The 23,685-nt window shown below is 43.8% G+C and overlaps 2 protein-coding genes across 7 annotated transcripts; one reads left to right on the top strand and one right to left on the bottom strand.

The window, feature by feature from the left end:
- Positions 1–1,078: 1,078 nt before the first annotated feature.
- Positions 1,079–18,680, bottom strand: tbl3 (transducin beta like 3). Its single transcript, XM_061700753.1, has 23 exons — positions 18,528–18,680; positions 18,378–18,429; positions 18,174–18,269; positions 18,041–18,088; positions 17,795–17,936; positions 17,615–17,699; positions 17,354–17,524; positions 16,853–16,928; positions 16,670–16,766; positions 16,375–16,598; positions 15,888–16,029; positions 14,853–14,911; positions 14,649–14,755; positions 12,508–12,643; positions 8,576–8,815; positions 8,284–8,354; positions 7,432–7,588; positions 6,400–6,458; positions 5,306–5,409; positions 4,717–4,788; positions 3,712–3,870; positions 2,887–2,980; positions 1,079–1,765 (listed from the first exon to the last, which is right to left on the bottom strand). The coding sequence occupies exons 1-23, from the start codon at positions 18,557–18,559 to the stop codon at positions 1,216–1,218; spliced, it is 2,973 nt and encodes a 990-aa protein (XP_061556737.1). The 5' UTR covers positions 18,560–18,680; the 3' UTR covers positions 1,079–1,215.
- Positions 14,904–23,260, top strand: rnf151 (ring finger protein 151). 6 transcript variants are annotated; one of them, XM_061700755.1, is made up of 8 exons: positions 14,904–15,131; positions 16,398–16,638; positions 16,742–16,778; positions 16,860–16,959; positions 19,454–19,580; positions 20,609–20,778; positions 20,854–20,950; positions 22,415–23,260. In XM_061700755.1, exons 5-8 carry the CDS (start codon positions 19,578–19,580, stop codon positions 22,874–22,876), a joined length of 732 nt encoding a protein of 243 aa, XP_061556739.1. In that variant the 5' UTR covers positions 14,904–15,131; positions 16,398–16,638; positions 16,742–16,778; positions 16,860–16,959; positions 19,454–19,577; the 3' UTR covers positions 22,877–23,260. The 6 variants fall into 6 exon arrangements, 5 of the variants coding, with proteins under 5 accessions (XP_061556739.1, XP_061556738.1, XP_061556740.1 ...); XM_061700754.1 differs by having other exon boundaries at positions 16,331–16,638; XM_061700756.1 differs by lacking the exons at positions 14,904–15,131; positions 16,398–16,638 and having other exon boundaries at positions 16,663–16,778.
- Positions 23,261–23,685: the final 425 nt, after the last annotated feature.

Below are 23,685 nucleotides of genomic sequence, written 5' to 3'. Positions count from 1 at the left end.
AGATGTGTGAATGACGACACGATCATTGGTCCCTTTATCAATTATTTCCCCCTCATACTATGTTGTGAAGCTGTTCACTCAATCCCAGGCAAGTTGCAGCAAGGTCAGCTATGTGAACCATTACACTACTAATGATCCCATTAATATCTGACATTTTGTTGTGAAACATTTTGCCCGATCCCACACGTCAGCTTTAGCAACCGCTACACCACCAACAGTCCCATTACTATAGTATTTCAGCTGGCATTGTGTTGGAAACCTTTTTGCCCAATCCCACACCACCTGCACAAACATAAGCTATGCAAACCACTACACTACCAACGGTCCTATTATTGTACATTACTTTTCCGAACGCTCTGTTGTGAACCTTTTCACTCAATCAATCGCACACTAGCAGCACCATGACCAGCTACTGTATGTGAACCACTGCATTAACAATAGCCCCATTATCATCATATAACTATTCCTGGCAGTGTGTTGTCAACCTTTGCGGCCCATCCCACACCACCTGCGCGAAGGTCAGCTGTGAACCACCATACAACCGCTGGTCCTATCATCAGATTCATTTTCCTGGCATTGTGTTGTATACATCTTCTCCTCATCCCAGACCAGTTAACCAAAGTTCAAATATGTGAACCACTGCATAAAATACCTCATAATATTAATTTTCCTGGCATTGTGTTGTGAACGCCGGCACGGTGACAGACTGGTTAGCACATCTGCCTCATCGTTCTGGAGACCGGTGTTCAAATCCCGGCCCCGCCTGTCAGGAGTTTGCATGTTCTCCCCGTGGCTGGGTGGGTTTTCTCCGGGCCCTCCGGTTTCCTCCCACTTCCCAAAAACATGCATGAAGACTCTAAATTGCTCGTAGGTTGGTGGTTGTTTCCATGTGCCCTGCAATTGGCTGGGGACTGCTCGAAGATAGCTGTGATAGGCTCCTGCAGCCCGCGACCCTGGTGAGGATAAGCGGTAACGAAAATGGATGGATGGAAGTGTTGTGAACTTTTTTGCCTGATCCCACATCAGCTGCAGCAGTGCAACAGACAAGAGCGATGCTCATTCATGTAAAAATGTCACATTCCCGTCCTCGTTATGGATGAAGAACATTTAAAGACAGTGATCCACTTTTGTATTAAAATACAACCCGTTTGATTTTAATTAGAAAGTACAAGATGGTTATTTCCGAATCATGACAAAGAAAAAAACAAAACATGCTTATCTCGCATGACTGCAGAGGAACCCGTCGATTGGGAGGAACAAAACCGCCACGGTTGATATCTGCCGCAGGAGGCAGCGTACAGTCGAGATGTTGGAGTCGGTTCTTCTTCCTGCTTTCTTACTCGCGGCACGCTTAATGCGTAAACGGACAACCATCCCCCTTGCTTCCTCAATGGATCGCTGGAGCGAATGAGCAACGCTGACCGCGGGTGTGCGTGCGAGCTTCGTGAAGTCGGTCAGCTGGGGAGAGGCGAGCGTTTTGGCAGCGTTCACTGTCATTTGATCCGGCTCCTCGTCTTCCTCAGAACTCTCCTCAGTCTCTTTCTCTGGTTGGTGGTTGCCATTTGTGGCGGTTTTCTTGGTGGCGCTCACCTCGTCGTCGTCGGCGTGCTCTTCCTCCTCAGCGGGACAATTTGGATCTTCATCGTTTCCGCTACCTTCCGCACCGCGGTTGTCTTTGCCGCTCCCCGTCGCCGCCTCCTTGTCGATCATACAGACGGGCTCAGAGCCAAGAGGTGAAGTGTCCATTTCTTCATCTTGGCCAATGCTAATAGAGAGGATGCGTCGTTAGGATTAGACTGATATGCATCGCGGGCATTTGGCATATGTTAAAAGCTACAGCACCGTAAGGTTTGCGCTATAAGCCCCAACCTTTTCCTGTTCTAACAAAGATGCGGCTTATTTGTGGATTTTCCCAATGCGCCACATTCATGTCTATTCGTAGCTACTATTGAACTCACCAAAATCGTTTTTACGGGTTATGAATTTTTCCACGAGCTTTGTTGAAGTCTTACCCGTTCATGTTTTCAAATCAAATCCGCACACTTTGGAGCATTCCGACTGGTATTCGGATCTACTTTGGTCAAGCGCACACCCTCGTCATCTTAAAAATGAGACCCTTTGTTTTTGCTGTGCATATTTTGTTGTGGCACTGGCAGTATGTTTGCTTCTGTGTCGCTTTTAGCGGTTTCCACTTATTTCCTACAAAAAGATTGGCAGTTTTTGTTTTCTCTCATATTTGTCTGTATTTTGCTCTCCTTGTATTTGGAAGATAACTAACACTTCTCCAAATGAGAGGCAGTCTTCTTGCGTTAACTGTTTGTCATAAATGTTCATTTAAAGTACATTCAACACAGCATTACTGCCATTATCCTTAGGCCAACATGAGGTTAGCTAGCTTAATGCTAACATGCAATGAGGAACAGCATAGACAAGCTAGCAAAGATTTGCATACTTTAGCATAGACGCTGCAGTGACACATATAAATAGAAAATCCCGCAACACTCACCAACATTGTATCTCTGGTCTTTGGAAACAACTAGAATTGCCAGAATTCAGCTTGAGTTTAAGTTGACTTAGCAGACCGTCTACTTCTTCTTGACATCAACCAAGTCTACCGGCGCCTCACTACTGCCACCGTCAGGATAAGGCGTGTACACCAGAGAGGCTAGCACTGTACATACAGTACGTGTATAATGTGTAAACTTTTTTTTTTTTTTTTTTTAATTCATTTAGGGTGCGGCTTCTATACAGGTGTGCGCAATAGACTGAATTTTATTTTAATTTGATCAGCTAGAATTAAGACAGTATAGCTCCTATATTTTCTGCTCGTGCGGCCGTAGCCTCAACTTGATGATTTCACGGACACGGCGGGCGAGCGTCCCTCACCAGGATGGCGCTCCGGCTACTCTCATCTTCTGCCACATGTAGTTCAGGAACATGGACGCCTGCAGCAGACGGCCGATCCTCTGCATGTGTCTCTCTGAGGGCGGCAACATAAGTGAAATTGTATTCTTGTGGCGTCCATTTGTTCTGCCAGTCTTCCATCAAACACGTGAGTGTTACTTACACAGGTACGAAACCATTATTGCCAGTATCTTCACTGCTTTTGTTGGTGGCTTTTTTTTTTTTTTTTTTTCAATTAAAGATACATTTTCTTGCCAGGGCCATAAACTCCCCTTTCCCCATGACATGTCACATGGTCCACCAGGTCGCCACATTTACGTTTTAAATGTAAATGCTACGGATGAGGTTTTGACTACATTTCCTTGCTCAACTATGTAGAAAATCAACAAGAGAATGCAGTCTCTATTTGTGCTCCAGTACTCTGGAATGCCCTCACTGCAGAAAGTAGAGCGGCTACCTCTATAGAAATGTTTCATTCTCGACTTTAGACTTATTTTGACACTCTTGCAGTTGGTTAAACCACACCTAGTATGAAACGAGTCTCTTGCCCTCGGCCCTTGACAGCCGGATTTTGGCCTGTTTGACTGCCGCTTCTCCCACACTCCCCAACTTCGTCATGTTATTAGATAAACACTGATTGTGAAGTGCGCCACATGGTGTCAGTGGCACAGTTGTATATTGTGTTTGTTGTATCGTATCGATGGTTTCTAGAATTGCGATGTGACAGTGGCGGAATCAAGAGGTGGATAAAGTCCCCACTGAAGGCCAAGGTACCAATGCACTGCCCACCCCTGGAAATCTGCTGACCTGTGTACGGTATGAGGCCCTCCAGGACGGCGCGGGCTCCCTGGTACTGGAGCAGCTCGTCAGGCGGGAGATGCGTGAGCAGAACCTTGAGGACAGCCTGGGCATCCAGACAATTCCTGGCGTTCGTGTTCCACACCCCACAGTAGCGCAGCAGCGACTCTGAGCAAGAGCACAGCAGCAAAAGTGGGATTCGATTTTATCTCCATACCTTGGAAATGTTGCATTCGTGTAACGTGTTCAAGTGTTCATTTGTGCTCGTCTTTGAAAAACTATAATAGTAGGGACTACACACTGTTGTCCGTCAAGGTTTTCTACCGAAATTCACTTTGCATTTGCATTTTTCAGGTCGTACCGAGGACTACTGGAAGTGATGGAACATAATTAAGAGTAAGAAGAATAGGCAGAGAAGGTCCCCTACTAGCAACAGTAGTGGTTCCAACAGAGCAGAGAACGTATATGCCTGAGAGTATTTTTCTATGCTCTGTTTGTAAACGTTACCGCTCTGTGTGTGTGTTTAAAAAAGCAGTTGCTCAAAGGTTTATAATTGCCGTAACATCTATGCTAATTTCCATTAGCCCATCTATGGTGTTTTTCATTATGTTAGCATTAAGCTGGTGGACTTTTGTTAGATGAAATTATACGGTTTGGTTGAGCATTTTGGTGTTTACGTGTAAAATGTTAAATTCTATTTTGTTTTATGTGTCGGTTTAACAGTAAACTTAAACTGGGAGTGACAAATAAACACCTTGAAGCAAGTACGCTGTGCCTCTTATTTGGAGAACTGTGCGAAGAGGCACAAAGGAATACTTTAAAATGTGCGTTTTAATAAGTTTAAAGTGTGTTTGGATAAATTGAAATGAGTTTCCATAACTCTCTACATGAGTAAAATAAATCATACGGTCTCTCTATATCACAGATTTTCATCTCTCTCAGTGGGTGTGGAACATTCGCTCCTGATAAACGGGTTCAGTGTACATGGAAGATTTTGCACAAATTGCCGGCTACCTTTCTGATCCACTCGAAGTTTCAAAACGGTCTTCTCCAGAAGCTCACTACTGTCTTCTGTTTGACGGATTGCTACAAGGAACAGAGGTTGGAACATGTCAATTACGACAACGACAAAGGAGGACCTTTTTTTTTTTTTAAATTTCCAATGCCGTCATCTGGCGCATTAGCGTGGCCATTTGCATTTGTGCTGCAGTGTTATGCGATGCCACGCACTGAACATAACGCAGCGGCAGGACATTAAAGTAATGACACAGTACTTTGCAACCAGATTGTTACTGATGTGGATGTGACATCCAGCACGTAGACAAAGCAATACCAATCAAATATAGCCAGAACATCACAGCAGACATGAAAGTACACATTTGGTAGCCAATGATGTCAAAGGCCACACAAACAACTCGGCTTGTTTCAGTATCATCTCGTTACCGGCGCAGCCATCAACAATGAGCGGTGACAGTGAATGATTCATTCCATACATTTCTTGGTCATTTTCCAAGTGTTGTAAGTGAATTATGTAACATGCAGGATTTCAGTTTTACCTGAGTGCAAGACAAACAGGGCAAAGAGCTTTTAATAGGTTGAGTACCTTTAATGACAGACAGCACAGTGTGCGGCTGGTCCAACGAGATGGCGAGGCCCAGAGCTTTCAGGTATTTCTTCTCATGGAGCAGGTTGGACAACTTCTGCTGCCTTCACGCAAACAGGGAAGGACACAAAACAAACAGCATTTCAACAAGGGAGCAAGCCAGGCTTTCCCCGATACAAGATTTGTCAACCACTATCAGTTGAGCTTGACGGATTATTTCCCCTTTCATTTAACGGGGGGGGTTTCTGCCCCTCGTGGGAGGGAAAAAAATGCTTCTTCTGAATTCCTGAATTCCTGAAATAAACGCTTGAAGTAACTTGTGCAGTGTATTATCTTTGCAAAGAGCTCAGACAATTCGACGGTCTGGCCAAGACGAGGGTCGCGGAGCTGGATTTCTATACGCTCTTGTATGTATATGATCTGATCGATACAGCATACTACAGACAGACACAGTCAGCTAGTCAAAAAAAGGAAGAAAGAAAGAGCGTGTGGCCGATCAGGGAGGCCTGGAAGGGGGAATCGTTCTCCTCCTGGGGTGCATGTCGGCCTCACGTCGCCTTTCGCTGTTGTCCTTTAGCAGACAAAATGGACTTCTTCTTGTGGATTTGAATTAAACCAACTGTTGTGAATCGCTACTGAAGCTTTCAAAACAAACTAAATCCTGTCATACAATACCAAATGTAACTTTGTCATCATTATTCAACGTCAGATCAAGTGTCAAGACACGGATGTGAAAGCATGTTAAGGCGAAGACCAGGAAGTAATTCTACCTCTGAGGGCTGATATAGATCACATGTCCCACTGGTATTATTTGCACGCTTTGTTATAAGAAAAGGCTTCCTCTTACGAAACCGTCTTTTTTTTTAAGCTTACGTAACCTGGACACTGAGCGCATGCAAGCGTGTTAACGGAAGGCATGCAGGCAGGCGACCGGTTTCGTTCACAGCGCAAGGTATTGTCCCGTTCAACAGACGAGCAGCACCCGTGACTCGGTAATTGGTGTCTTTGGCGAACGGGTTACGCAACGTCTGTCCTTTGCAAACAAGAGGGAACCGGACTGTTTGCAATTTTGCGCGACGAATCTGGTGACTTACTTGATGATCTGATCCTCCCGCTTGGCCTGCTCCTCGGCAAGCTCGACCTCCGTCACATCCTGGTAACGGACACAAGGCCACGTTAATTCTGATTCTTAAAAAAAGTCTCAGGACAACAGAAGTTAAGTGGAAAGGTAAAAGAAAATAACATCAAAATGGTGGACTTCTTTAGTTTGTTAAGTTTTTTTTGGCATAAGAATACTGCACTCTAAGTTATCTTACTGATAGTCATTTGATTTTTGTTTTTAGATTTAGTGGTGAGGTAAATTTACCGATCTATGAATTGATTAATTTTAGATGGCAGAAAATACTAAGTGTGACTTTTTAAAAACTCGCAATCTTACAACACTAAACACTTCTTAATCCAATCAAATGTTCTTCTGCCTCACAGTTCTAATGTTCACGGTTGGAATCTGTGGCGTTTGCATGTTCTCCCCGTGCTTGTGGGTTTTTTTTTCCAGGTACATCTGCTTCCTCCTACTTTCCAAAAACTCTAAATTGTCCTTAAGTGTAGAACGTGGATAGATGGATCTGAACTGTAGTTATGACTTTACTACTCTTTGAGCTTAGAGAAGTCAAACGGAACTCTATACATGACTGACTTCATTTTTTTTTCTTCCATGTGACCCAGTTCACTGATGCAACTTTCTTGAGTAAGCAGTGAAATACGTTGAAACGATCCGAGCTCACATGAGAATCGCGTTTCTACGCATCTGCCAAAGTGACGGCAGTGTAAGACAGCGGATGTAGTGTGACCGCGCAGACGGATGATTTATACACACATTGACGGCGAGCCAAACACACCCGCGGTGAGACCATCAAGTAGGGAAAAATGACGGTTCATGCCTTTGGCCTGATGATGTGACTTTTGTTTGTGCACCAGCGTGTAGCCGTTTCCCTGCGTTTTAGGCAAGTGCACATGGGTTGTTTCAGGTGTTCAGTTGGTCATGAGCGCAATGATCTTTAATTTGGGTCATTTGAAGTAAATTGATACGATGAGGACCTCCATCTATCCATCCCTCCCTCCCTCACCATCCATACGGTGATGATGGAGTCGGCTGACCCGGTCACCATCTTGTCGTCTTTCCTGCTGCTGTGGAGCCCCCACACTTTGTCCTGGTGGGCGTCCAGCGTCTTCACACACTCGTTGGTCTTGATGGTCCACAGCTTCACCAAACCGTCCGAGCCGCTACGGAGGGAGCACGGTTGGAATTGTTACAACTGTGAGCTGAACACAGGCTTTCCTCAACGATTTGGCAACTTCATGTAACTTCGATACGTAGAGTCAGTTGAAACTGTGTGAATCTGCCCGGCCAAAATTGAAAAATTGAAAATAAATACTGTACAATATTATTATGCTGGCATATTTGTTCACGCGGGTCAAGGGCGTGCTGGCGCTCATCCCAGCTGACTTTGGGCGACAAGGGAGGGTACACCCTGAACTGGTCGCCAGCCAATCGCAGGGCACATAGAAACAAACAACCATTCGCACTCACATTCACACCGACGGGCAATTTAGAGTCTTCAATCAAGCTACCACGCATGTTTTTGGGATGTGGGAGGAAAACAGAGTGCCCGGAGGAAAGCCACGCGGGCACGGACGGGGAGGACATGCAAACTCCGCACAGGCCAGGCCGGATTTGAACCCGCAATCGCACAACTGTATTCAAATAATTAAAAGATTTGAGGAAAACTTGGCAAAGCCACAATCATTTTCTCGGTTTACCATTTTATATTTCCAATTATTTCCTGTAAGATACCTCAATTTGAAAAATATTTGCATTAAAAGCATCATTTTTGTTGAACTGCAAGAGCAAAAACATACTTTTTGGTGTTCAAAATGTAGTAATGGCTTGCAGCCATGTGAAAAGGTGTCAGATTTACCTGCTGAGCAGCTGAGTGCCTCGGCTCACAAAGATGACCTTTAACACGGATGCGTCGTGCCCTTCGAATGTCTAATTAAAACAGTCAAACACGTATTTTTACTTTAGGACCCAAAATAATCTGCAACAAAGTGCTCATGTACACTACTCAGAAAAAAATCAGGGCAATTGGACTTTGGTGTGGATTTTCATCTTGAACCTCAAATGCCCGAGAACCTTTCCAACTTAATTGGACCTTTGACCTGTCCTCATCCCTAACTTTTGGCGAGTGGTGCGAGTGACCCGTGGCCTACCTTGAGACAGCTGAAGTCCTGCAGGCTCCACAGCTTGGCGGCGCCGTCCGCGGAGGAGGTGGCCAGCACCTGGTCGACGGGCGAGAAGCAGACGGCCCAGACGCTGCGCCGGTGGCCCCGAAACACGCCCAGCAGGTCCACCGTCCCCTCCCCCGCCAGGGACCACAGCTTGGCCGTGCGGTCCTGCGAGCCGGACGCCAGCAGCTTGTCGTTGGGCGAAACGGCCACGCTGTTGACATCCTGGAGAGACAGAATTTGGGATTTGGTGATCATCTTTCAATTCAAATTTGTCTAATGGCCATTAGAAAAGGAAGTCACGTCTGGAATGCATCAATGTGTAGCAGACTAGCAGTGGTGGGAAGTAACTAAGTGCAAATACTTTGTGACTGCAATTAAGTAGATCTTTCTGGCAGTTTTACTTTGCAGCAATATGGAGGAATGTGAACCGGGGAGCATGAACGACAAATAAAGTTCATGTGTTCTAGGAGGCTTTTTCAGACATTTTTCTAGTCAAATCTTAAAGCACAAGTCATGGATTCGCAGAGAGCTTCCACAGAGTCCGTGGGATGACATTGTCCGAAGGTAGCGGGCAGGGGAAGAGTACAAAAGAATTTCCAAGGAATTAAACACAACGCAGTGATGAAGACGGCAATCATCAAGGGGAGGAAAATATGAAAATATGACACAACAGCGGCATGACCAAGAATTAGACGTCTCGCCAAAATCGATGAAAAGATTCATTTTCCAATGGAGTTGTAAAGGTTACGGGCCACATAAATGGTGTAAAAAGTTTTGAAAGGATTTATCTTGGTCTCATTTCCTTTTATATCACAAAAACCTGACATTTGAACAGGGGTGTGTAGAATGTTTGTATCCACTGTATAATTGACCGTAGAAATTACTTTTTACTTTTCTCCTCAAGTACATTTCACAATCTGCACTATTTGTTATTATTATCTAACTAAAGGTCTTGAATTAGTACTTTTAGCTAACTTCGTACCTTAAGTACAGAGTGACAGTACTTTTGCCACCTCTGACCACTCACACTCGCATCCACGTCATTGGACAATTTAGCGGAGGACGCCGGAGCACCCAGAAAACCTCGGGGAGAGAATGCAACCTCCACACGGGAAGGTCAGAGTCCATTTGAACCCAGAACCTCGTCAATGTGAGGCAGATGTGCTAACCACTAGGGTACTATGTTGCCATGAAGAACATTTGATTCTATTAGGAGATATTTCGAATGGAAATTAACTGTTGTAAAAAAAATAAACAAATTAAAATCTGACATCTAAAATGTATTGACTTTGACCAGTAATCAATTTCTACATGATTAATTTTCCCCTTTGTCAATCCAGGAAATGTTTTCAAATGCTCATCTCTAATTCTGTAGTGTGGGTGCAGGAATTTTCCGTTCGTCTTTTCTTAAACAATGGAACACCAAGCACAGGCCGTGCTTTTGGAATGTCTTCCATCACTCTGACTTTTCTCACCTCGCATGCCTGCTTGCGTGTGCGTGTCGTCTGCTCCTCCGTGTGGTGTGCAACGCAAACACGGGTGCATCTCAATAAATGCCAATGTCATGGAAAACGTTTGACATTTTTTTTTTTTAGGAGTTCATTCAAAAAGTTAATTTATATAAAATTACTTTGCACGGAGTGAGTTTCATTTTTCATAAATAGTCCTTTTGAGGATTACAGTTTAAAGGCCGACTGGTTAGAGCGTCTGCCTCACAGTTCTGAGGACCGGGGTTCAAATCCCGGCCCCGCCTGTGTGGCGTTTGCATGTTCTCCCCGTGCCTGCGTAGGTTTTCTCCGGGCACTCCGGTTTCCTCGCACATCCCTAAAACATGCATGCGAGGTTAATTGAAGACCCTAAATTGGCCGTAGGTGTGAATGTGAGTGCGAATGGTTGTTTGTTTCTACGTGTGCCCTGCGATTGGCTGGCGACCGGTTCGGGGTGTACCCCGCCTCCTGCCCGATGATAGCTGGGGTAGGCTCCGGCACGCCCGCGACCCGCGTGAGGAGAAGCGGCTCAGGAAATGGATGGATGGATGATTTATAATACAGAAATGAGGTTGTAGGTATAATATATTGGTTTTCTACGCTATGCGCATTAATTCAGAAGTACCTGCATAAACAGTATAGTGTACACTGAATTTCCCTGTGAGGGATCATAATGAGTACGTAAAATTACAATAATAGAAAATCCCCCATGAAGCAGAATGGAGCCGGCTAATTAATGAAAAAAACTCGAAAAAAAATAGGCTGCTCTATTCACTCTTTGACACTTTTCTCAAGGGACGCCTCGGGTGGGATCTGCTCAATATGATTGAATGATATTGTGATCACATTACAATCATTTGTTGCATATGTTGAAGTGAAATGCCAGCCACTGACGTTTCGGTGTCTGCCACAGCGAGCGTCCGTGGGGGAAAAAAAGGCCGTTGCATTTTCACTTGATTGATATTATTGAGTCCATTCTTAACGCTCAAAAATGTTGCGCATGCGACATCATTTGTCGCCTGCGGCTTAGCTTTTACACTTTTTTTCAGTCTCAGGAAGGAACCGAAAGGAATGGGGCGAAAAAATAGACAACACCTTCATCTCATGGAATCTTGTTTGATGACGTTGCCAAGTTCATTCATTCTAGGAAGTCTACAACATGCAGTACGGAAAATCGATGTTGTAATATGAACGTAACAGGTCAAACAAATAAACCAAACGTTCCTGTCTTACAACATAATGATTTAAAATATGTAAACATACACCACATTGTCTAAAGCACACGCTTAGCACATAGCAACCAGCAACCAGGGTGTAGTTCAGGGTGCACCCCGCCTCTTGCCCGATGATAGCTGGGATAGGCTCCGGCACGCCCACGACCCGCGTGAGGAGAAGCGGTTCAGAAAATGGATGGAAGGATGGAAATTCTCACTGTCGTAGATACCAAAACATCAGTGGGTGGCGGTCGAATACAAGGGCTGGTGAAAGATTTTTGGGGTGGAGCAAATAGTCTTCATACTAGACAGAAAATATTTCTTTTCTACCTCCAAGTCATTCTACAGTTGACCTTTTGAGCTTTTCTGCTTGTAATTTATTACAGAATCCACTGTCACGAGCACGTTTGATGACTGCACTTAACTTGATTTCTAGCTTACCTTGAACTCAAACTCTGAAATTGAGCCAGTGGACAGAAAACGTCTACACACCCATATTCAATTGTCAGGTTTTTGTGATATATAACAAAAAATAAATAAAATACAACCAAGTTAAATCATTTCAAAACTTTTTCCACCATTTGTGACCTGTAACTTGGACAAATCAATCGGGGGGGGGGAGGGGGGCTTTATGTCCCAATGGCTCGTATTAGACTCATTTCCACGCTATCCGTTTAATTCTGCAGTTCGCCACCTAAAGAATTATGAATTACAACAATTTTAATTATAGTGAAATTTTATGGAGCTAAACCAAAATTTTCGGTTTCTGTTATAGTATTATCATCATTTATCCATCAATTCTCCAATGTACTGTTTTACAAAAATGAATGAAAATAAAAGAGTAAAGAATATTATTTCATTGATCCATATGGTCATCCATTTTCTATACCGCTCGTGAGCATGATTTGGATGTGGAAGGAAGCCGGGTGCGGACAAAATTGTCACACAAATTCCAAACACAAATGCCCGAGCTGAGCAGAACTGTGTGGCAGACGTTCCTTGATCCAAACAATAGTTGTTTACTTGAACTCTAAATGAGCTAAATAATTGGCAGGGCTGAAGAATGATGCTTGCAACATCAACACAAAATGACAAGTCAACGCCCGGGCAGGGATGCAAACGCACCCCAAGCAATTGAAGAAATAAACCCAATTGCAGTTGTGTTTGTTCTCACGTCCGCCTTCGATCTTCTTGTTCATTGTTCTCGGCGTACCTTATCGTGTGCCTTCTCTGTGGCCCGTGCAGCCAGCTGGTGCAAGTCCGTTTCTGCAGCGAGTAAGTCTGCAGGGAGATCCCACACCTTGACTGTACAGTCCTGACTGCCGGACACGACGAAGGACGCTTTCATCCTGCGCACACACAAAAACATACATTCATGTCAAACGAGTAAAAAAAAACACTGTGTTCCAAATGATTAGGCATATCCAGTATTTTCATTTTCCTAAATAGTCTTTGCCACAGGTGTCACATAATTTTATGTGACCAACTAAAATAAATTGTCTACTTCATGTTTCTTGCCAAATGGAAACCTGAAGCATTTTGCACAGAAATTGCAATTCTTCTTCACTTATAACAGATGTTAAAAGCAATTTTCCCTATCAAATTCTTAACATTACATTTTGGATTTGGGCACATTTGTTTATCAAATAATTAAACATACATTTATATGGTTTTGAAAGTCATAATGGTCCCCTGAGGGAAATCATAACTACAACCCCAATTCCAATGAAGTTGGGACATTGTGTTCAACATACATAAAAACAGAATACAATGATTTGCAAATCATGTTCAACCTATATTTCATTGAACACACTACAAAGAAAAGATATTTCATGTTCAAACTGATCAACTTAATTGTTTTTAGCAAATCATCATTAACCTCAAATTTTATGGCTGCAACACGTTCCAAAAAAGCTGGAACAGGTGGCAAAAAAGAGTGAGAAAGTTGAGGAATGCTCATCAAACACCTGTTTGGAGCGAACATCCCACAGGTGAACAGGCTCATTGGGAACGGGTGGGTGGAAAAGAATTGCTCAGTCATTCACCAGCAAAGATGGGGCGAGGTTCACCTCTTTGTGAACAAGTGCTTGAGAAAATAGTCCAACAGTTTAAGGACAACGTTCCTCAACGTACAATTGCAAGGAATTGAGGGATTTCATCATCTCCGGTCCATAATACCATCAAAAGGTTCAGAGAATCCGGAGAAATCGCCGCATGTAAGCGGCGAGGCCGAAAACCGACATTGAATGCCCGTGACCTTCCATCCCTCGGGCGGCACTGCATCAAAAACCGACATCGATGTGTAAAGGATATCACCGCGTGGGCTCAGGAACACTTCAGAAAACCAATGTCAGTAAATACAGTTCGGCGCTACATCCGGAAGTGCATCTTGAAACTTTTCAATGCAAAGCAAAAGCCATTTATCAACAACACCCAGAAACGCCGCCGGCTTCTCCTAAGGTGGCAGGAATTAGGAACAGTTCGGTGTTAGCGCTAAACTTTCAGGCTCCAGCAAGAAAGAAAGAAATGTCAGGAAAGCCTACTAGAACATCTTAACTTTATTTGTGGTTAATCCGAGGCATTTTAAATGGTGGCAGGTGTGTGCTTAACATGAGTCTGAACATGATTTGGTAAATTCTGAACATAAACAGTTATAAGAGCATGTATGCACAGATGCAAGCACGTTATTTCAGTTATTTTTACTTCCCACCTCTTGAAAAAGATTTTAAAAATAGTAAGAAGAATTGAGTTTTATAGGTTATATGTCACAATGGTGGAAAAAGATTTGAAATGATCTTTTTTTTTTTTTTTTTTTTCCCTACATCAAATAAATTTGCCATTTGAACCGGATTGTGTAGACTTTTTATATCCACTGGAGGAGCCCTCTTCGATACACTATCACCTTAATAATGCTCATTTGTTCATTTCAGAATTGTTAATTGTTGGAGGTATACTGCCGTCCACCCTCATACAGTCGTGCTATAAAATACTGGCACCGCTGGGCGTGTGTATATGTGTGTGTGTGTGTGTGCGTGTAAATCAATAAATACACACAGTGCATAGAATATGTATAGTACATATGTACATTATACATTTCGTGCTAAAAATATTGGCACCCCGGAGTGTGTGTGTATAAATAAATAAATACATAAATATACACACAAACACACCTATTTTTTAGCTCGACTGTACGCTTTTAAAGACTTGGCACGGGTTCTCAATAGGGTTGGGGTCAGGGTGATGATGGTGACTTTTTCTCCTTTCACACCCATTGAAGCTACAACTCAAATGTGTACATAACTCACCCGTGATGCGTAATAATTTTGAACAGTGTATAAAGGGGATGCGTGTTACCTGGAACAGGAAATGGAGCCCACAGCGTTTGTGTGGCTGGTGCCGTATGCCACGCAGCGAACGTGGCCGCTGTCAGCGTCCATGTGCCACACACGCACTGACCTGTCCTGTGGAATGGACACAGTACGTGACAAGCACAAGCACGTTACTGTCGTGTGCGTGACTTGCTGGAAAAGTGGCATTGCGTCACACACAGGTCCTCACCTTTGCGCAGCTCGCAAAGACACAGTCTTTTTTAAAGACGTCCAATGACAGGACAGTATCTGTGAGGGAGGAAATGTGCCAGAAAAAGATAAACATTCCATCAACCAGCTCATTCAGCAGTCAATCATCACGGCATGATCTTCATTGTTATGACCGACATTGTGTAAAATAGTAGATGTGTCCTATTCAGGGGAAATACCCTGGATCCAGCCCGCGCAGGTACCGTCCATCTTCCTGTGGGACATATCTACAACCCTCGTCAAGACTTTTTACATACCGGTAATTACACCTTCAGATTTCTTGGTCGGGTAATGTTTCCACTCTTACGGCACCAGCCTTATTGCTAAATAACTTTTAACGGGAACAGGAAATGTACAATAAATGTTCTCGTTAGTAAAACCGTAAAACAGTGGTGCTTTGAGATTCCAGTTGAATCTTCCACAAACACGCACGTCCTATAAAATTACTCCATTCCAAAAACACAACACATTTTGTGTGTGTGCGTTTTAATAAGACAAATACCACTCTTTAACAGTTTACTTTACAGAACATACATATAGAATGTAAAGAAGTGAACAACTTTCTCCACAATTTTTGCTTCAATTCCGTGGTCATTGAGCTACTCCTTCTGGGATGCCAGTCTTGACCACCACGACAGTTTCAGGCAATTTAGTGGGGTGGACACGAAATAAATTGCGGACCAGGGTGGGAGGGTGCGGGTGGGGGGCTGATCGAATTTGTTGCCCCTAAATTGGGCTCAAACTAGGCTAGGTGGGAGCTAGATTATGCGGAAGATTGGATCAGTGGAAACTTTGGTTGGTAGAAAACAGATTAGGCTAGGATGAGCTAAAATAGATGGAAGCAGGGACAGCTAGAAGCTAGGCTAAGGGAACGCTAGGATAGGTGGTAGCTTGGCTACGTAATCAGAAGCTTAGCTAGGAGGAAGCAAGGATGGATGGTAGCTAGTATTGGGCTCATCTCACGTTGACTCCATCGCAATGTGGAAGCACACACTGCCATCTGCTGGCGCCTCACCCGAGTGCCCGTAGAGGATCTGGCAGCTGTTGGCGAGCAGCTCAAACACTTTGAGCTGGCAGCTGTTGGTCGCCACCACAATGTGGCTGTCGTTTTGACCCAGGAACTTTACGTCCAGCACCTCGTCACTGTAACCCACAAACTGCAAGAAGGAACTCATATTAGATGAGTGGTTTTTTTTGTAGGTTACCATTAGAAATGAATAGGGTTCTTACTTTAAGAAAAACCTAAATAAATTAGGTTGGGCAATGAGACTGCTCAACCACAATTAAGTGACTATTTGAAAGCAAACAGTTACTGGACATAATATTACACGTTACACAGATCCAATAGCCCCGTCAGATTTAGATCCTGAGCATTAGAGACTGAAAGGCAGACTTTGTGCACACTTTGTGGACTATATTTCTCTACAGCTAATGAGATTAATTACATATCTTGCTCAGAAACATCCAAAGAAGTATCCGGATACACGTCATTCATGGCTCACCTGCTGCTGTGTGCTGAGATCAGGCAGCTGGTAGAGCACGATGTTGTGCTCCGCAGTGACGGTGGCAAGCCTGGCGGAGGCGGGCAGGTGAAGCAAGTACGTCAGACTGCGGGGGTCGTCGTCGTCCTTCTCCTCCTCGTCCTCGGAGGACGGGCCGAGTGTGGACGGGAGGGGCTGGTTGTAGACACAGAGGCCCGTGCTGGCCTCCCACACTCTCAACAGCCCTGCATGCGCCAGTTGGGAAGAGTTTTGATGGAACACAAAGTGAGAATATATTGCTCGGACAAAGTTGAACCTTTGCTGCCAGCTGTGATGAAATGCAAGTCTCTGTTCTTGACTCCAATTTGAGAGAGGTTTGTTTTGGCAGGCAGGATCACAACACCCTCCACAGCCTGCACACAAAGGTAAAAACACACTTAAATTAATCCACGATGCTTATTTTTATTATTTTTCCATATAATAACTGTCGTCGTCTTACCTCATAGATGGGTACTGTTCTCTTAGCTGTCTGGCTCTTCAGATCCCACACTGTGCAGATCTTATCTCTCCCTGAACTACAATCAAACAAGGGGACAACATAAAAACGTGAGACATTTAACACACGGCAGAAAAATGTCTTCAAGCTGAGGTCCGGAACATCCTAATGTATGGAATGCATTCTAATTCAGACACAATGCTGAAATAATCCAACAATATTACTTGTTGAAATTCACACTCAACTGGAACGACAACTTTATGTGCCTGAAAATGGACAAATAAGTCAATATTAAAAGTCCCACGCTACCCCCAAAAACTCATTGGATCTATACGATTCCCATTAATGGCCTATTTTGAGTTCAAAACGGCGAATTTCGCCAACTGATTTTCATGTATGGCTATTGGAAGTGTAAATTAGCTTTGCTCTGATTGCATCGCTCTTATTCTCAACTTAAATACGGAAAACAGCTTTGCTCTGATCGGTCCAGAGTTCCATTTGTACCTGATCATGGTGTCACCGTCAGGGCTGAAGCTGAGGGAAGTGACGGCGCTGTAGTGGCTCTGAAGCACAAACACACACTGGCTGGTGCGCAGGTCCCACAGCCGGATGCCGCAGTCCAGAGAGGACGAGAAGAGCTGCAGACGCTCGGTGTCTGGGTGGAACTCAACCAGGCTGCACACAAATGATTGATTGACATGAAGGCAATGCCAAGTGTATCTGGGAACCTAAAAGAAAATAAACATTTGTAACATTCTCACTTACTGTACAACACCTGAAGAGCCTTTCAGGTTGTGGGTGCAGTACTGCTTCACCACATCCCAGAGTTTGATAGTGCCGTCACATCCGCCTACAAGCAAACAATAGTACACGTTATGCAAATCGTTTTGAACGGGAAAAGTAGTCCAACAGGAAAAATAACAGCTGCTTATTATTCATGCTGACCTGTGGCCAAGAGCGTGGAGGTGGAGTCAAAAGTCAGGCTGGCTATAGGAATAGTGTGTATGGCCTTCCAGGAGCGAGTACACTGCGCTTGCCTCCAGTCCCACTGCTTGAGAAGGAGCGCTCTGCTGGCTGTTACCAGCATCTGTGGGAGGATGCGAAACAATAACACTGACTGAACACTTCCACACAGGCAGAAAATAATGTTGTTGTCCATGATCGATGCCCAAAAAGTATATGCAAGCTTACCTCGTCATCACAGCTTAGCGCAAACGATGTGATGTCCTCTTGATCATCCTGCAGACACGAGATGGAATGGACTTAACAAAAAGCAAATGACCGATCACTGCGGTGTCGGTGTCGGTTTGCGATTTGGCCTTACGTGCTCAATCCTGTGGACGATCTTCCCTGTGCTGATTTCCAAAACATTGACACGAGAGCCACAGGTGCAAAAGATGTATTGCTCATCCTTGCTGATCTGTCGAAGAAAATCAAGCATAATTATTTTTACACGTAAACATGGAAAACATGTTTATCCTTCTCACAGGTGAATGAATTTGGGGGGGGAAAGAACCTGACAGTATACCTGCACTTTTCCTCCTTTATAGAATGGCTCGATCTTACTCGAAACAACATAACTGTAAAAGGATGACACAATTATGAGTTGTTGCTACAATTAGCTTAGCTAGACTCATCGAGTTAAGTCACCAGCTCGTGCCACTGGACTCAAACTTACTTTGTTTTGAAGTGAACGTTAATATTCGCCATGATGCTCGCGACACCAGCTAAACTTTTTAGTATTTGTCGATTTCGTTCAGTGAATGTGATGTTTTGTTAGTCAGCACGTTGGCTCCAGTCAACACATCTTGCCCGCATGTTGATAGGTGAGTCGCATATATTGGACGTCATCACAGCCTACGCTGCTGATTGGCCAAATCGGGTTCACTAGTTTGCACTCTATATGACGTCATATTCAGTGCGTGTCAATTGCAGTTTTTAAAATATCATCACGTATAATGCATAGCAATCGCAGCACAATTAATAAGATGGTAATTATATTTTTAGCAATGGTTTGAACAAATTTTGTCCATACCAAATGGCGTATGTTAGATTTAAATACTGTAGTTTTCATTGCGTCTTTGCGGTCAAGTCGAAAAGAACAAAAAAAAATATAGATATATATCTATTTTTTATTTTTTTCTGAAGGTCATGATTGTGTGGTGACATGCGTAACGGGTTAGTTAAGGTTGTTTTCTGATGTATTTGTCCAACTCGGTGTTTGCGTTCTGCAATATTCTAGAATCTTTTTCCATTGTGACATCCAGAAGTCTGAGATCCGAGTTGGAACGTTAACGCACCATTGTTCAATAATCAACGTTACCTGAGTATTTATTTCGCGTTATTTGGAGTATCTTACCGTATTAGAACACTTAAAATGTCATTGTGTGTTGATGTGAATTTATAATCAAATGTCAGGCGGGGAATTTTGGTCATTCCACAACGGAGTTCATTCCCGTCATTCGCGTTCAGTTTGCTTGCTGCTAGAACGGCAGGGAAAGGAAAGAACGCGCCGCAAAAAAATAGAAAGAAAGATGAGGGCCAGGTTGCCGCTATTGACTGTTCAGTTGTTCACTGTTGTCATTTGTATGCACGTTTTGTCAGGAATGTTCACGTATGCGTGTTTTGTCACGATAACACGGGCGTGAACGCAACGCCGTGACGTGAGTCGAGCGGGAGTGAAGCTGCTGTCCGGGAATGGAAACATAACGGCGTGGAGAGCAACAACATGGTGAGGAAAGCCCCTTTTAATCACTTTAATCGATGATGTTTGAACCATGTCCTTACAATTCAATTTAGCTTAAATTGACTTCTTAAATACAACAATTTGCCATGTGTGTGTGATTTTTTTTGTTTATTAATTTTTTGGATGAAATCCATGACCATCAGTCTTCTAACAAATTTTGTGACACGTCTATTCAACATGTGGACGTGTCTTATCATGAAATGAAGAACATTGACTTTTGACAGTCACGTGACTTTCCAGAACAATTCCATTTGGTCACCAGCTTTTATATTGAAAATTCTACGAAGCCCAGGGATGGGAAAGCGTTGGCCTGTGGGCCGTTTGGGCTGGAGGAGACCTGTGCGTCTGCTCTCAACTCCTCGAATGTCCGTCACGGTCAATGGAATTGAATTTCCACGGAGGATGAAATGTCCTTTCTGAGAAACTGAATACAATTTCATAATCTTACAGTCAGTTTCAAGTTGGCCTCCCATTCCTAACAAATACTGTAAATTCAATTTCAACTGCAGTTCAGTTTTTGCACTACTGGTTACAATCATTGCAAACAAACAATATACATTCAAATTATGTGATTCAAATTCTGTTTTTTAATGCATTTGTCCAAGATTAGCAGTTGAAATTGAATTATATGTGGTTCAAATTCAACTTTGTTTTGTTGCCTACCCTCTTCCTGAAGCAAGTCTACACATGCACAGTGAGATGGACTAGTCCATTGCATGAGAAGAGAAGGGCGGGCAGTCGAAACGATCATGACATATTAAGCATTTCGATGTGTTTTCAAGCACATGATTTAAGACTACGACAATAAGTGTTTTAAAATCAAAGAAATCTTTGTCAGTTTTTATGAGACGTTTGGAGGCCACCTGGAAGTCTCGGGGCCCCAGGCAGTTGCATGTGTTTGCCAAACGGTAAGTCCGCCACTGTTTTCGACACGTGCGAGAACGCACCGATCAGGCAAATATCTCCTTAAAATCTGTCCGAACCTTCTAACGTTGATCTTCGTCGCTCTCCAGACGGACGCAGATGCGCCATCTCAGAGCGGCGGCTACGACGTGGAGCAGTTTGTGGACACCCCGGACTACGACCTCATCTGCACCATATGCCAGGGGGTCCTGCGGTGTCCGGTTCGAGCGGCTTGCCACCACGTCTTCTGCAAGAAATGTATTCTGCAGTGGCTCAAGAGGTGCAACTAACTAAACACGGAATGCTGAAAATGTTTCCAAGCACCCGCTAAGTCACTGCTGTTTGTCCTCGCCAGACAGGAGACTTGCCCCTGCTGCCGGAAGCCCATTCACGCGAGCATGATCTTTGTCATGTTCAAACTGAGCAAGTCCATTGGACGCATGAAGATAAAGGTAAGCGTTTTAAAATGACTCTTTGCTACGTATCACTCATTTACTGTTCTTCACTCACAAAGTAGGGGGAGAAAGTTGTTCAAATGAGGTTTCAAATAAAGTTCATTCAAGGATTTATTTTTTGGGGCATTGTGATTATGATGGATGCTGCAAAATAAGCTTGATAAATTACTTAATAGACCATACTACGCCATAAAAACAAGTATAATATGAAAATAAATATATACAGTCAGGGGCGATGTACTGGCGGGAGGGGGGAACTGTCCCAGGTCCCTGAGCATTTGGGGGACCCAATGCTAACACACAATGCAAAACGCCCTAGATGGTCTTAAGTATAGCATCGCGTTAAAACCCTTTAAACAATGGAAATTTGAACCCAAATGGTGCGTCAACACATGTAGAAAGTTGAACAACACTGACAAGCATATATTCTTTATCCTCTGCGAAAAACAAGTAACACTACTGCAGTTTCCTGAATCACTTAACAGGAGTTGTGAAAGTCTTCTTCGTTTGTGTTTTCATGACTGTATTATACTGCCTCCCATTGGCCAAGTCGCACACACCGGAAGGAGCTGCAATGAATTCATCCATGAAATACAAACTTTTTAATTCTTTACATTCTATTTATGTTGTATAAACTACAATATTATTGAGTGCTGTTTTACTTATTAAAAACATTTCAAAATTAGTTTTTTGGAGGGGGGGCCGGAACAGATTAATGCCTTTTCCATTCATTTCAATGGTGTAGAAGATTTGAGATACAAGTGTTCTTGTATCTCAAACACTGTATTACGCACACAATTGCCTCGGCACGTCATGAAAAATAGTGACAACCGACTACAAATATCATTTATGTTCAGAAAGAAAATTACAGTAGCTATAAATAATGACCCACAAAATGTAATCTTTGTAAAGATTTTTTTCCCCCCAAATGAAGCGAACAAATCCCTTTAGCAAACAACACGAAGCACACTTTTTTTTTTTTTTTTTTTTTTTCTTTTTTTTTGGTGGATCAGACTTGTGGCCTTCCCACTGTATGTGAGAAATCCCAATTTTTTGTGGCGGTGTGGCGCAGAGGGTAAGCGTGCGCCCTGCGGCCGGAGGCTGGCCGGTTCGTATCCCCGCCCGAGCGCATGTCGTCATTGTCGTCGTGTTCCCGGGCAAGACACTTAACCCACGTTGCCTGCGAAAGGATGCGGTTGGATGTTTGATGGTGGTCAGAGGGCCGTAGGTGCAGAATGGCAGACATGCTACACAAGTAGCTTACTACCACTAGGTGGCACTGTGGAGTGAACCAATAGTAAATTGGAGTTACGAAATGAAATGTATGAAATGTGCTATATAAATACATTTGTTTTGCTTTGCAATCGTAAAGCGTCGTTGAGTGCCCTGAAAAGTGCTTATTAAAATGCATTAGTCCTATTATTTCGTTACGTAAAGTCGAGCGTGCCTCATCTTTTCCAGTGTAAGAACGAGATCCGTGGCTGCGCGGCGACAGTTCCCCTCTCGGAGCAATACTGCCACAGCCTGAACTGCTTGTACGAGCTGGTACCTTGCCCGTACGCCGGGTGCCGGGCGCAGCTGCTCCGCCGCGACCTGGAGACTCACGCGCGCCACTGCGAGCACTGGCGCCAGCAGTGCCACATGGGCTGCGGCACCGTGCTGTGCCACCGCACGCGGGCGCAGCACAACTGCTACATGGAGCTCAAGCTGCAGTACCAGGCTAAGAGCAGGAACCACGGGGCCATCGCCGCCGCCCTGCAGCGCAAGATGAGGAGGATGCAGAACACCATGGCGCACATGAAGAGGCAAATGGGGCTAATATGCGAGAGTCTGCAGGTCACGGACGAGGTGCACAAGGTGAACGAGGACTCGGGGGAGGGCACCTCCAGATCCGCACGGACCAGATTCAGCAGCGACGGCTGACGGTCGAGGGAAGAACAATTCATGCTGCCGCGTTTCTAAATGTGTTCATTTCAATTGATGTCGTGTGTTGGAATATGCAGCTCGGTCGATCATCACATTAAACTGAGTGAATTTGTAACATTTGCGTGCTCATATTGTAAATAAAACAAGGATTACTAAACATGCAACTATATGGACTAATGGAAGTTGGATCACGGGGGGAGAAAAACACAGTACATTTTTCACACAAAGTGTCATTTTTCAAAAACTGAAATTGAAATATTTATTTTCATTGTTAAGAAAGCAAAATATGTTTACCTTCAAAGTTTGGGATGTCAATATTAACTGAAATGTCTTTTCGCCCCTTTTTTATTCAAAAAAGTGTAAAAAAAAAAAGAAAAACTGTACTGCAAACAAATGTACCTTTTCCATCATTTATTTTTATGAAATAAGAAGTAACATTTTGATATATTAAATATATACACTGTATCATTTTTCAAGAACTTCTTGCGACTGCTGATGTGTTGTGCAGTGTGATCAAACTGCTCGAGTGGCCTTTTATTGTGGGCAGCCAAAGGCACGCCTGTGCGATGATCATAGCGTCTCATCAGAATCTCGATATGTGAGGTGGATGGATTATCTTGGCAAAGAAGTGCTCACTTACACAGATCTGGACAGATTTGTGAGCCGTATTTGCGAAAAGTAGGACTTTGGGAATAAGAAAACATAGAAACAAAGACAGACAACTCTCAATGGCCCTTAGGTATGAATGTGAGTGCGACTGGTTGTTTGTTCGTATGTGCCCTGCGATTGGCTGGCAACCAGTTCCG

The sequence above is a fragment of the Phycodurus eques genome, chromosome 16, assembly GCF_024500275.1.
Source record: "Phycodurus eques isolate BA_2022a chromosome 16, UOR_Pequ_1.1, whole genome shotgun sequence".
Classification (NCBI taxonomy): Eukaryota; Metazoa; Chordata; class Actinopteri; order Syngnathiformes; family Syngnathidae; genus Phycodurus; species Phycodurus eques.
This window is presented reverse-complemented; position numbering and strand designations above follow the sequence as displayed.

What these genes read in the sequence shown, in the direction of transcription:
- tbl3 (XM_061700753.1), bottom strand. Translation starts at nt 18,559, where the DNA reads ATGGCGAATATTAACGTTCACTTCAAAACAAA. An exon ending in GAACAGTACCCATCTATGAG is followed by an intron (nt 16,767 to 16,852) that starts GTAAGACGACGA and finishes CTTTGTGTGCAG; the next exon opens with GCTGTGGAGGGTGTTGTGAT. An exon ending in ACTTCGAGTGGATCAGAAAG is followed by an intron (nt 3,871 to 4,716) that starts GTAGCCGGCAAT and finishes GCTCTTGCTCAG; the next exon opens with AGTCGCTGCTGCGCTACTGT.
- rnf151 (XM_061700755.1), top strand. An exon ending in ATTCTGCAGTGGCTCAAGAG is followed by an intron (nt 20,779 to 20,853) that starts GTGCAACTAACT and finishes TGTCCTCGCCAG; the next exon opens with ACAGGAGACTTGCCCCTGCT. An exon ending in TTGGACGCATGAAGATAAAG is followed by an intron (nt 20,951 to 22,414) that starts GTAAGCGTTTTA and finishes CATCTTTTCCAG; the next exon opens with TGTAAGAACGAGATCCGTGG.